The sequence below is a fragment of the Chlorocebus sabaeus genome, chromosome 17, assembly GCF_047675955.1.
Source record: "Chlorocebus sabaeus isolate Y175 chromosome 17, mChlSab1.0.hap1, whole genome shotgun sequence".
Lineage (NCBI taxonomy): Eukaryota > Metazoa > Chordata > Mammalia > Primates > Cercopithecidae > Chlorocebus > Chlorocebus sabaeus.
Genome location: NC_132920.1, coordinates 64,733,983 through 64,748,812, shown reverse-complemented (window position 1 = coordinate 64,748,812; position 14,830 = coordinate 64,733,983). Strand labels below are relative to the sequence as shown.

Below are 14,830 nucleotides of genomic sequence, written 5' to 3'. Positions count from 1 at the left end.
AGATAACTATACAGACAAAAAAAAATTAACATTCGGCAAAACCTACATCTTCATCATGACAAAAAGACATTTCACAAAAATTTCCCATTAACTTATGGAACAAGTAAGTAACTATATTTAAGATAATGAAAAACATGTTTCTTGTTATTTAAAAAAGTAATTTCAGAGAAAGAAATAGACCGGATTAAAATGAACCCTGTTGTGTTAAATTATGATTGGAGTGTTTGGTATGAGCTCATGCATTCCTATGTATGTGTTTAAAACACACACAAACACAAACATGCACAAAGATACAGAAATAGACTATGTATGTATACACAAACACAGTTATATACATACAACTATATGTGTACATACATATGCCAATGTATCCATACATGTAGCTATATTTATACATATAGTGATGGACATATCAATAATTTAATTTCTAAGTAATATCCTTCACTTAAAGAAACCAGGGCTTCTGAAAAAAAATGGCTGACGCCAAATCTAAGACAGAGAATGCATTAAGATAAACCTGGAACATCTTGTGCTAGAAAGTGGGAATGATCAAAGAATGAGGATATGTCAAAAGAAAAGAGAAGCCAGCTTGAAGAGCTTCCCTTAGCTAAATCTCTGACAAATTAAACATTAAAATAAATAGTAATTATTATATATTTTATCCATTGAGAAAATAAAAATCCATGAGTCCATATTGATACAAAATCATTGAAAAAATGAATGAATAAATGAAGATACTCTTTCTAAAAGTAGAATGTCAACTAGTAAATGAAGAACAAAGGTGTTAGAAAAGCATCATTTGGCAAAAAGCATGGAGAAAATTGACTCAGACAAGAATCATTAATGAAGAGCATCTCTGGTTTTTTAGTGGTCCAGATTTCCATATTTTAGGGTACTTGGGTACTGATTGATCATGATACCACTAAAGAATCATTTGTATTAATAGAAAACAAAATTTGGGAGACAAAAGACAAGATATGTTATAATTTTCTGATTTTCAAAATGAGAGAGAGAGAAAATTCTATAAAGTAAATGAGTAAACTACTATTTAGAAAAAAATGAGACAATCGGTGATGGTTATCATAAAACACTGAAAAAGCAAGATATCTCAAAATAATTCTCTAGTATTCAATATTTCAAAATATAAATTAGATTTTGAAACTTCTACAAATATAATAGAACTGTTAGAAATACATGAAATAAATACATAAATAGAAATGGAAGTCATTATTTGTTTTTATAGCAATATAACATTTTTAAATTTGCCAATATGAAAAAAATCATTTCTTGAGATACTTTTCACTACTATTTTTGGGAATTCTGTGTCCAATTCCTATCTATTCTGTGATTCCTTGGAATCATCATTAATTCAGTGAGAACACAAAGTAGCAGTCAAAGACAGTATTATTAACAAACCTATTGATTTTAGTAAGGCATTTGGTAGATTCATTACATTACCTCTCACTAGATGGGGAGATATTTGCAAAATGAATAAGATGGAGAAAAGCAGTTTGACTATTTGAACAAAAATTCAAGAAGTTAGTAATTGGATTTGTGTTACTCTAAAAAGGTGATTATAGTAATTTCCGTAGTCACATGAAGAGCTCTTGGGAAATACTCTATTCTTTCACCCAGTATCCCATTGCACATGACATTTTAATGCCTTCTGTCCAACTGGTACAAAGATTCCTTACTCTTTCTTTTTCTATTGATTTTATTTTTAATTTACACATAATTATGACATTTATGTGTTGTGCTATTTTGATACATTTATACATTGTATCATTATACTATATAATATATTGTATTACAGCACGTTTGTTCATTTGTTTGTCATGAACAAATCAAGATAATTAGCATAGAGATCACCTCAAACATTCATCATTTCTTTGTGGTGCAAACATTCAAAACTTTCTCCTCTAGCTATTTTGAATATACAATACCTTACTGTTTACTACAGTCACCGTATTATGCGATAGGACACCAAATTTATTCTTCTTTTCTAACTGTAACTTTGCACCCATCAATCAACTTTTCCTATCCCCTCTTCCCTACTGTCTGGCTTATTTTACTTAAGAGATGAATGAATAAAAAATATGTAGTATACATAAACAATGAACTACTCTTCAGCCATAAAAAAGAATGAATTCCTGTTATTTGTAACAACATACACGAACCTGGAGGACATTATTGTAAATGAAATATATCTGGCACAGAAAGACAAATACTGCATGTTTTCACTCATATGCAGAATTTTAAAACACTGATCCCACTCCTTCTTTATTAATACTGAGTAAGACCTTTTCTGTCACCTCTTCTCTAGCAGTTAGCCATGCTTTCATGGGACCTGTCTCAATTGATATGTATCTACTGTAATGTTTTCACGTCTGTATTCCTGTCCTGTTCCTGAGACTTTCAAAAGCAGGCTCAAGTTTAATTTACACTTGAATATGGGTACATGACTAATGCCTGGTGCTCAATTAATTAATGTCGGTTGAAGAATTAAAAGAAGGAGCATGGGGGATGTTAGACTTCTATGGGTATAAGATGATGAATGAAGTTAATTAGGAAGAATTTCCTCAAAAAATCTAAATAAAAATCTAGCTCAAAAACATTTTAAGGAAAGTTTCTAGAGCTTCTTTATCTAGACTTCTAAAAAGAAAAAGTATGAAGAGATATTTCTGCTAAGTATACAGTTTTGATCAGTTTAATATCTCCTTTGGAAATTATTTCTATATTTTGATACTAGTATTCATCAGGTTACAGTAATTATTTACCCAACACATTGTTTTTCAAAATTTCACACATCAAGGACATTTGAGCAGAACAAAATTTTTCATGGGGAATTGCTATATTTTTTCAAAGAAAACATGAAATATATATATTATTTATTTCAATTAAGTCAAATGTCTTACATTTAAAATACAAATATGAAGCATATATAATAAATGATTATCATTGTTACATGGATATTTCTAATTTTTCCAGATTTTTTTGTAATTGTGAACCTGGATACCATGGGCCCTTCTGTGAACTTGAAGTAAATAAATGTAAAATCTCACCTTGTCTAGATGAAGAAAATTGTGTCTACAGGACTGATCGATACAACTGCCTCTGTGCCCCTGGTTATACAGGTAAATCCATATCTGCCCCTGTGTAACAACATATTGCTGTCTGCAAGCAAAAGGAAACCTCATATTTATACTCCAAAACCTGAAATAACCTGCCAGATGCAAACAGGGTAAAAATGTCAAGAGATACTTTGTCTCTTATAAAAGAAATTAATAAGAAGTAAAATTATGTGTTTTATCTTCAATTTATTAAATCCTGATTAGATTTTAAGTTATCTTACATTTTTATCTTTTACAGTAAATTTAATTTAGTATGTTTGTGTGGCTATAATATAGGAAAAAGTATTTCTGTATGGATAATCTAAGAGAAATAACATTATTATATCTGTTACACAACTGTCATTTCTAAAATACATTTAGTATTACAAACATTTACATAAAAAAGACAGCCATTGTAAATTCAAAGGTAAAGCGAAAGAAGATTGGAATTAGCCGTCAACATCAATTATTTCACGATATAAATTTTATCCAGACATAAAGGCAAAAGTCATCAAGGAGCTCATAGAAGGTAGAGGCATTAGCCCTCTAAATTTCTGGTGAGAAATTGCATTTACAAAATACAAAAAGCTATATTGTTTTAGTTTTGGCATACTAGTATTAATGATGTGGGACTAACAATAATATAGTTTTTGTGTTATTTTGTTTCATATTTATTTTTTTCACACGATTCCCACAGATACTATGATAATGTATTTAAATCTCAAATCTCAGTTTATTAACATCTGATTTGTGCAGCATTAAAATCATATAGATTTCTATCCTGAGGGATGAGTAGTTAAATACATCTAATATTAGGTTCTCTGCCAGCGGAAATAAAATAATACTAGACAAATGGAAATTATACTGGCAAGCAAAAATGGTAAGGAACTAGAAGTATTTCCAGAGAATAAGTAATCAAAAGGTGAGAGAAAGTTACATGACCTTAAAAAGAAATATGCAGGTGTCTTTTCTGAGAAATCTGGATGGCTTCAGAGGTTATCTTGGTTATAAATCTTATATACACAAAAGCTATCAGATTAAGTTAATACTTCCTAAAAAATATCATTTTCTGCAAAGTTCATTACATATAATAAATAAGATACATTAAATTTCAGCTATAAAACAATGTACTTTCACATTGCCTATTATCTCCAAAATTATTGAGCTATCACCATAGAACCATAAATATCCACTTAGCAGTACCATTCACCTTGCTGTTGTTACTGCTGCTAGAAGTGCTAAAATAAAAAATAACACACTGAGCTCAACATGACTAAGAAACACATTTTGTAAAATTATTTGTTATAACACCTTGCTCTGGTATTTTAAATGTATCTTAACATTTGAAAGATTAACATGTTCTTTATTTTTCTTTTAATAACCTCTCTAATTTCATTTCAAAATATGGTACTTAGCATTGTTTTAAAATGATATTATCTAAGATGTTACCAGTGGCACATGATTTAAGATGTTTTAATATATGTTTGCATATTGGTACAGCTACAAGTAAAAGAAAACTCAATTAATTATTGTCCTTAATAGATAGGGTTCATTTTTTCTTACATAATAAGAATTCTGTAGGTAGACAGTTACTGGTTGTTGGTCCAGTGACTTGAGAGTACCAGAATGGGGTAATGGTTTTCTTAGTTTACAATTCATGATTATAGGCTCGCATATTCAGAATTGCTGCTGTAATAACTTAAGTCATTATTTCTACACTTGAGTCAAGGGAAAAGAGTTGTGCTAACTGCATTGAGTCTTTATGTAAGGAGAACCTTTGTTGAATAACAATCAAAACTTGCTAATATGTCATTGAGCAAAACTGGCTCACATGTTCATTTTTAGGTTCAGTGGAAGGTAAGAAATTAAAAGTGTACCACTTTCAGAATTTACAGTTGAATATAGAAAAAATATTATGAAATATGTGTTACAGTTTAGTTTCAAACCAAGAAAGATATATGACTGGATGTTCAAAAATAAGTTTTCCCCCTCAAGAAAGTTACATGTATTTGTTTTTCTGTACATGCTCTTTTGACATTCAAATTGACCTTTTCTGTCATGCATGGACAGATAAAGCTTTTCCTTATTCTCAGACACTTAATAGCATTTATTTTTCTTAGCCTTCTCTGGAAATCTTTTTTTTTTTTTTTTTTTTTAAGGCTCCTAAAGCATTACTGTTTTGTGAGATGTTTAAATCTATTCATTGTTAGGTTGTTCTATTTCAAGAGAGTCATGACACTGCAAGGTTTCACTTGAAGAATCTCAAACTTTGAAACACAAGGATGTTACACTTTTGTATATTTTTCAAGATCATACATCCGGTAGTGACAGAGCCAGAACCAAAATATACATCCCTCTCTATTCCAGTTTTATTTCTACTCTAGCTTTGTTCCATCAGAAAAAGACAAAATTTGAATGAAATGGTACTAGTGATATAGAAGAAAGATAAAATAATGTTAAATACAATATTAAATAGGTTAAAATTTGGTAACCAAATATATTATTCAGAAAAATTTAGCTTTGCCTACACCTATGAATATATTTAACCAAGTTATTAAGGATATAAATTTTTCAAGACTCTGACCAGGAAAGTTTATGATTCTTAATTATCTAAATCAGAGCATTCTTTGAAGAACACATTAAATGATATGTACACAAGCTATCAATGATTAACTCAATACTTCTTTATTTTATTCTTTGTATTCTATTAGCTGTTGAGATTTTGTGATGATCAAGGCTGACATGGTTCTTATTCTTATGGAGACTTGTGGTATCTAGAATTGGAAAAAGATAATAAACATTTACAAAGTTGACTATTTAAAGCCATTCTATAATTAATTTATCTAGCGTATTCTTAATTAAACACTATCACAAATATAGTCCAAATTTACACATGTAGTGAGTTGACTGAATTTAATGAACAGGATGTACACAAGTGATGGCATATAATCAAAGGCTTATGTTTTATCTTGCAAAATATATAAATCAGTTTATCAGTAGATTTGCAGTATTGTCTAACTGTCTTTCCTAAAGAATATTGGCTTATGAATTTGAGTTTTAATTATTAGTGATTTAAATTTAGGAAAGATGAATATAAACAATAAATTTACATTGCTTTCTAAAATAGTCATTCACTCATTTAGCAAGAAGTTGCCTCTTAACTAGACACAGTTATATATTATTAATCTGTAGATAAAAGTTTACGAACTTGTGCTTAAGGACTTTAAATATGATTACATGTAGTCATGTCTACATCTGTGTTTATATCTATAATAATATTTATATATCTGCGAGAAAAGTATAAATATTTTTAAAATGCCTAAGTCCTATCTTAGAAATAATAACTTTGATAATAATGTCATGTAGAAAACATATACAATTCAATAGTTCAGAATAATAAAATATAATTATGTTTGCTTCAAAGTGATGCATCTTTTTTCTTGGATATGTTTCATATACACATGCAAACATATGACTATATTCAGTTATAATATTTTCTGCTTGAGATAAATAAGCTTTTTTCTGAATATATTTTTTGTCAAATGCCCAATCTACATAAGAAGTAAAGCAATCTGCTTTGAGTATATGGATAAAGAAGCATAGTTTGGTAAAATATGGACAATTGACCAATTGTACATTTTTGGTTGCTGTAAAGATATTATTATCATATTGTTTCTGCTGCCTAAAATATTTCATTTATCCTGTTGCAAGTACTGACCCTCATACCATAACTCAGATGCAACTTTCTATAGGAATCTTTTCTTAGACTCTTGGCTTCTGTTATTTTCTTCTATATCACCCATTTTATCCACTGAACTTATAGTTTTGTGAAATTCTGATTTAGTTATCAGTTCATCTGAGGAGACTCCCCAACTCTACTTGCTCACCATTTTATCTCTTCTCTCCATCAAAGTTTAGTCTACTCTGGTACAATTTGTCACCTGAGTTCCTAGTTTAACAAGATGTATTAAAATAGAATAAAAAGATAATTAATTGAATGGGAAATAAAAGATGTAAAAACAATTTCCAATTTCTAATTACATATTATGCATCTGTAATAATTTAAACACAAAGGGTTTAGTGTTTATTTTTTGATTGATAACTATAAGTCTATAGACATAAACATTTAGGAAAATATTTGGTATTTTATTATATTTAGCTTTAGATTAATAGTAATCACTTCTCTTTGTCAAGGACAGCAACATTATTAACATAGCATTTACCATTTCCTTTTTCTGTTAGTGTAAGCAGGAGCTACGTTAAACAGGCAATTGAATTGTGCTCAACCACTTTTCCCTTATGTGACAAGATTTAAAATTCACTTTCACAACTCAAATGTGCAAAAATATGTTATTTCTGTCATAATGAATTCCATATAATGTATGGGTCTAATTTCATCTAACAGAAGACAATGTCAATGTGCCAAGTCAACATGTGACTTTTTAAAGACAAAATTCAGTTATATCAGTTTTGAAGTTGAATATCTTTTTTATTCAGAGATCCGTCACTCTTTTGCTCTGTTTAATCTGGACGCAATGGAGAAAGACATTATCCCTGGTATTTGGGTACTGTGTACTGGTATAGACTCTTGACTTCCATGGTCTTTTCCGTGGGCTTTGCTCACTATGTCCAAGCTGTCTCATCCTCATTTCAAATCCAAAACCTCATTATAAAATTGCCTTTATCACTTAGAACTCTCAAATCCATTTCTCTTTTATCAAAAGCTGGATCTTACACATTGAAATTGCACTTTGAAAAATGATGTTAATTTCATTGAATTACAAACATTAATAGTACTTTTAATTAACTTATTTTATAGACTGTCTTTGGCTTTTCTTAAAACAATGTTTATTTAAGTAAGCCCTTATATCAGCTTAAATGCCAAGAGGAACAATTACAAAGAAGGAATAAAACTCACAGGGTTTACTATTGAAGATTTATATTCTAGATTTACTATCCAGATGCAAATGTTAATAGCCAGTATCTTACTTTATTGAGTTATAACCACTAATGAATGCAGAATACAATTGCATTTTCTATTTGCTAATGTCACAAATGTGCATGTGCCTCTTATGTCCCAAGCCTTGTTGAAAGCCCTCAGTAAAGTCTGGTGAACATAACAGAGAAGGTCCGCTACCCTAAAGGAGCTTATGTTCCGTTAAAGAGAGATATTGAACAAAATCCAACTAAATATGTAAGTTAATCAGTGATAATTATAAAGGATATGAACAAAATGTATAACTGAATATATTCATTCAGATTGCTAACAAAGAAACGCTGAAATATTAAAATACAGTGGCTAAGAAGTTGAATTTTCCCACAGATGACATTCCAGATGTTTAGACTTGGCACAGTGAATCTGTTATATAACATCATTCAGACCTTAGTCTCCTGCCACTACAATCAATACCTTGTCCTCATGTGTATGACTTTCAGTTAACTCTGTTTCAGGCTTCTCATATCGAAAGAAATGAGCTTAGTTTTTAATTTCAAAAACAATATGATAAGGGTACAAAAGCCCAGCTCACATACAGTTGTTAGGGGGTAGTTTTTGCACCTGGATTAATGCAGTAACATGAGACATAAGGTGAACTTGCTATGCAGTAATCAGAATGGACAAAGTGTCTCAATAGATTCAGTAAATTCTGAATTGATTCAGGCATCAATTCAGGCCAGGTGTGTCAGAGACTGGCAATACTGCTTCCTAGAAGGGTTGGAGAATTTAACTCTCAAAGTTCTGACAGAAAGCTATGACCATAAAAAATAATTTATTCACATTTACCTCTCTCTAATATATATACTGTACTGGCCTTATTTTATATATTATATGTGTATATAATATATAAAATATATTTTGTGTATATAATATATAAAATATATTTTATATATTGTATGTGTATATTTTATATATAATATATGTATATAATATATAAAATATATTTTATGTATTATATATTATATGTGTATATAATATATAAAATAAAGCCAGTATAATATATATACTAGAGTGTGTGTATACATATATATATGTGTGTGTATATGTATAAACTCTCTTATACATATGTGTATAAAATATACAGAGAAACCTACAAATAAATATATAAAAATATATCTATATAGACATGTATGAGATATAATAGCCTAATTGCTGTATATGGTATTAATTTTCCATGAGAAAAATTATAAAAATAAATTAAAAACAAATGATTATGGGGACCAGGATGAAGGTAAGGAGTTGGGGAAGTGAATTTCAATGGAACATTAAGGGGAATCTATGGAAAAAGTTGGTTAGGTTTCGGTTCAAGATGCCTATAATATATTGGTACAAACACACATAAACAAATGTGTATACAGAGGGAGAGGTAGGTAGATACAGAGAGAGATCAAGAACCAAAATTAAACTTAATTACATGTAAAGATAAAATAGTTCCTTACTAACTGATATTTATATTTTTTATGTAATAGAATAATTAGAAAAAGAGAGTAAAGCAAAAAAGAAGCTTTGATATGTCTATGGGACATTAGAATCTTCATAGCATGTATATATGATTATATTAAAAAAGCATCATCATGTCATAAATTAAATAGGAGAAGCGCTTCAGAATTGTAGCTGTAGTTAGCAGTCTTACAGTCTGAGGTATTAAGAAAAAAAACATACGATGTACAAAGACTAATCTGGTTTTAAAGGACTTACAGATTCACTGATTCCTCAAAATGCTTTGCTTTTTCTGTGTATGTGTAATGAGGGCCCTGTGCTTAGCAATGACTATACTTAACAGTTACAGAATCAGGTAACTAATTCTATAATGGGACTAGGAAGAAAGAGGTGTTATACCAGTGGCAGCTCTGGAAAAGGTATGATTTGCCTGTATAAAGCAGGAGTGAGGAGGTGGGAGAATAATATTCCAATACAGAAAACACAGCAGACTTGCTTCCAGAAGCAACTTCTTTCAATACTCTTAACTACGTCTGCTATTTACCTCTATATTTCTAAATGACACGACTATGCTACTCTTTCTTGAACTTTTCTATTCTGTTTCACGTATCTAATTGTTTCCACGGATAATTAAAACTTGGCTTGCTTATCACCATCCCCCTAACCACGTATGCTTTCTTACTCCTTCCTTCTCACAGTTATATAAAAAATGTTATTAGTCAGAAGTCATTGTTAATACTATTGTAACCATATCAATATTCCTCTCTAATTTTATTTTTATTTTTGCTCATTTGAGGAAAGATTTACTTACATCTTCTTTCCCAATGCCTCTATTGCATTGTTAATATTTAACTTTCATTTCAGTTCCCTAAAACTGTCTATCTTACCTAATAATTTTAGTGCATTCTACAATGTTCACGAACAAAATACCTTGTATTTTATCTAAAATAATATTTATAAAGCTTTTTGTATGCTTTTTTTTTCCTGCCTTGCCTCAGTGTTTCAAAATTTATTTTTTTCTGTGTGTATGTGCTATTTTCTTGTTTATGTATCTGTTTATTTAGAGGCATCCTTTTAATATGAGAAAATCCTTGAATATCAGTTAATATCTAAGAGAGAACCACCAAAACGCTAATTGAAAAATCTGAATGAATGGGAATGCCTGACTGGTGATTTTGATACTATTTGTGAGTGAGCATCAAAGCCAGCTATCGTATTTTATAAAGCTGAAATGTCACTATTGGTGAGTCTTTTCTCCTTCATAGGAAATAATAGGTGGAGATGGAAGTGAGGACATACACAGTGAGAAAATAGATTTGACAAGATTTGGTGAGCCAGAAGCCAAGGACCAGTTAGATAGTTCTGTTCAAAAAAGCCAACAAATTGCTAAAAGGTCTACACATAAAAGTCAACTTATTTATTTTACTGTGTTCTAAATTATTACTTCAAACCCTTAGTGAAAGTCTATAATGCAAAAAAGAATGTGTTAGTGGAACTTTAGAGAGTAAAATATCAATGCAGTTTCTAGCACAGGACAAAATAAAGCACCGGGAGGATAGAAGTTGCAGCAGGAAAGAAGCATAGAGCAATGACCAAGAGGCTGGTATGACATTAGCTGAAGAGATGAGTAGGAAACACACAAGTCTTCCAAGAATTGATGATTAATGCTATTTTCAGACTGCCCATTTTGACTCTTGTATTAAAAAAAAAAAAAAAAAAAAAAAAGAATCCTTATTTCCCATGTTCCCAGCCTACATTATAGGACTCATTATTAAAATCACTCTTACTTGTCAGAAAAAAAAAAAAAAAAAAAAAAAAAAAAGCATGTGCTTAAAGAAACACACACACACACACACACACACACAAACACAGAGAGAGAGAAATGAGAGAGAGAGAGAGGGAGGGAAGGAGGAAGGGAGGGGGGGAGAGAGAGAGAATGTTCTTACCTTGATTTCTTGACCACAAATCTCAAGAAAGCCCTTGGTGATGCCTGCCAGTCCTACTTCTGAATCAACTGAATTTCCGAGTATCTTAGCCTACTATTCTAGCTTTATCTTTTTATACTGTTATCAATCCTTTCGCTATTGAAATTTCAACTGTCTTTGTTTCTTATATCCCTGAGAAAATAAAAGTCACCAGAAGAAAACTTATTTATCTTCACACTAACAGCTACCAAACTATATGCATCTGCATTCATAGACTACATTTTCTGTTTTTCGACATTCCTGTCTATGGTCAACCCTACTGCCCTACTGCTGTATGGATTCTCTCCATTATTATTATCATTTTTTCTTTTTTTCTGATGGAGTCTCACTCTTGTCCCCTAGGCTGGAGTGCAGTGATGCAATCTCCGCTCACTGCAACCTCCGCCTCAAGCGATTCTCCTGCCTCAGCCTCCCAAGTGGCTGGGATTACAGGTGGTCACCATCACACCCAGCTAATTTTTGTATTTTTAGTAAAGATGGAGTTTCACCACGTTGGCAAGGCTAGTCTCAGACTCCTGACCTCAAGTCATCTGCCCACCTCGGCCTATCAAAGTGCTGGGATTACAGGCATGAGCCACCGTGCCTGGCCTCATTTATTGTTAAGAAATGTTTATCCTGCATTTATTTTCTTCAGCATAAATTATTCTCTCCATACTATATCACTTACTATCAGCATATGAATAAATATTTACCTCTTTCTCATTTCATTTTTGAATCTTTCCTTTTTACAATCTGTGAAAAGTATTAAACTACTACTCTATTGGTTATAAAAAGAAAGAATTATGAAACCTGCTGTCTGTATTGAATATCCATTTCCTTACTCCCCATTCTCTTTCAATCCCACTTCCAATCATGTTTTAATCCCAAGATTATAATGATATTCTTCTTGTTACAGGTCACTAATTATTCTCCGTTTCCAAATTCAAAGGCAAATTTTCTTTCCACATTATAGTCATATTATCAGTAGCATTTTACCTATTTTGATTATGTAAAATACCTTGTAAACTTGCACTCCATGTTTCCACAATTATCAATTTCATCATTGTTTTCTCTTAATATTAGTGGATCCCATAATTGTTTAGATCTTCATTATTTCTATTTTTAGATATATTCACTGACTGAGGTGCCCAAAGCCCAGGCATGGAGCATACTGCGCACTTTTTAAAGTATGGAAATCCTTACTGTCAGTATCTGAGACATTACCGTTTGAAAAACAGATTTTCACTAATTAGGTAGAAAGGGAAGGAAAGAGAATTCGATACGATGAAATTCTACCTCTTTTGGTTATGTGAGTCTGAAATCACTTCACCTATGGAAACTAGAGAATGAATCTATAAATCTTAACCATATAAAATGCAATGTGCTGCCTATAAAGGAGGAAATATCTTTACTTTTGAGACTGAAGTATTCTAGTCTGTAAATGACTATTGATGGCATCTCCAAAAGTCAATGATTTTTATCTGTAACAAAGTGCCTTCCTGCATTGTCATTATTCAACTGAAATATGCTGTGGATTCATACAAACTGGTCAAGTTTAAAGAAATCTTAAAGACATTTAAAAATCAAAGTTTTGAAGTACTACCAGGTCATTTAATTGTGGCTTTTAATGGAAGAAATAAATAGAAATATAATCCATTAGAAAGCAAAGAGCTTTGAAGACATCTGCAATTTGAAATCTTGGTCCTAGTATTTCTAATGCAAAAAGAAAAAAATGCTTCACATGTATTTTTTCATTTGTAAAATTTATGTATTTATTTATTTTTAATTGACACATAGTAATTGTATATTTTATGAGGCACAATATGACATTTTCATCTATGTATACATTGTTGAAAGATTCGGTCAAGCTAATTAACATATACATCACCTCAACAATGGATTTTTTTTGTAACGAGAATGTTAAAAATCTATTTTTAGGCAATTTTAATATAAGCAATACATTATTATTAACTGTGAAATTCATACAATGCAATAAGTCACAAAAACGTATTCCTCTATTCTAATTAAAAATTTGTACCCTTTGATCAATATCACCCCTCTCTCCGCCTTGCTCCTTCTTCCAGCCTCTGGCAACTGCCTTTTAACTCCGTTTCTATGGAATCAACTTTTTAGATTTCGCATAAAAGTGTCTCCCATGTTTGAAAGGATTCTTTCCTCTGATGTGGTAGTGGAAAATTAATCTCACTGCTTGATATGATTTGGCTGTGTCCCCTCCCAAATTTCTCCTTGAATTCCCATATGTTGTGGGAGGGACCCGGTGGGGGGGAATTGAATCATGGGGATGGGTCTTTCCCATGCAGTTCTCATGATAGTGAATAAGTCTCATGAGATCTGAGGGTTTTAAAAATGGGAGTTTCCCTGCACAAGCTCTTTGCTTGCTTCCATCCATGTGAGATGTGCCTTTCACCTTCTGCCACAATTGTAATGCCTCCCCAGCCATGTGGAACAGAAAGTCCTATAAACCTCTTCCCTTTCTAAATTGCCCACTCAGATGTGTCTTTGTCAGCAGTGTAAAAACAGACTAATACAATGCTCTATCTTAGTTCCTCATTATTTTCCTTCTAGATCTTACCGTGTTTTAGTCTCTTTAGCATTTTATCTCTTAAGTCTTTTTCATAACAGCTCCTGCTGTTATCTGGCTGAAACAAATGTAATCATGTGAGCATATTGATCAAGTCATACTTTACTAAGTGTGATTGCACTCCTGAAGTTACTGTTATCCTTCCTGGTCCATTTATGGAGCTCCTACAATGTGCCAACTTGTCTAGGTACTGGGGGAAGTGCACAGAACACATTAGACTTTCTGACTCCATGCTGTTTATGTTCCTTTGAGATTCTAAGATAATCTAGCTTTCTTGTGTTTACTCTCACTATCATAATTTTGATTATGCTGGAACTCTAGATTTCAATTGAGGCTTTAAAGTGGGTGAGGATTAAGGAAAGGTGAGATATTGATTTGTATTTTCTCATCTCTAAGCACAGGGGAGTCAACTACTACTCCCTGGAAGCAGAGGAGCTATAAGAGATGGTCTCCTCCTTCTGCACCTTGACCTCCACTTCCATGTCTTGTGGTCAGAAACTTTGGGCTGGATCCTATGTCCTGAACAAGAAATCGCCAGTCAGCCAGATCTTCTATCATCAGAAGATAAGGGTTTTGACTTATTGCACCACTGGTTTTCAACATTTAATTAATTATTAGGCAGCTTGCTAAATGTGGCCCACAGGCTGAATATAGTCTGGAATGTTTTGTTGGGCAAGATAATTTATAAAGATGAGATAATATTTGTAAGTTAGATAAT

General features: G+C 31.5%; 1 protein-coding gene across 1 annotated transcript in view; it reads left to right on the top strand.

Moving 5' to 3' along the window:
- Window positions 1-5,277, top strand: part of LOC119620187 (protein eyes shut homolog) — a 167,704-nt gene extending 162,427 nt beyond the window's left edge. The window contains exons 8-9 of the mRNA XM_037987166.2: window positions 2,989-3,134; window positions 5,270-5,277. Coding sequence (XP_037843094.2) covers window positions 2,989-3,134; window positions 5,270-5,277 — 154 coding nt within the window. The remainder of the gene's footprint in view (window positions 1-2,988; window positions 3,135-5,269) is intronic.
- The last annotated feature ends 9,553 nt before the right edge of the window (window positions 5,278-14,830 follow it).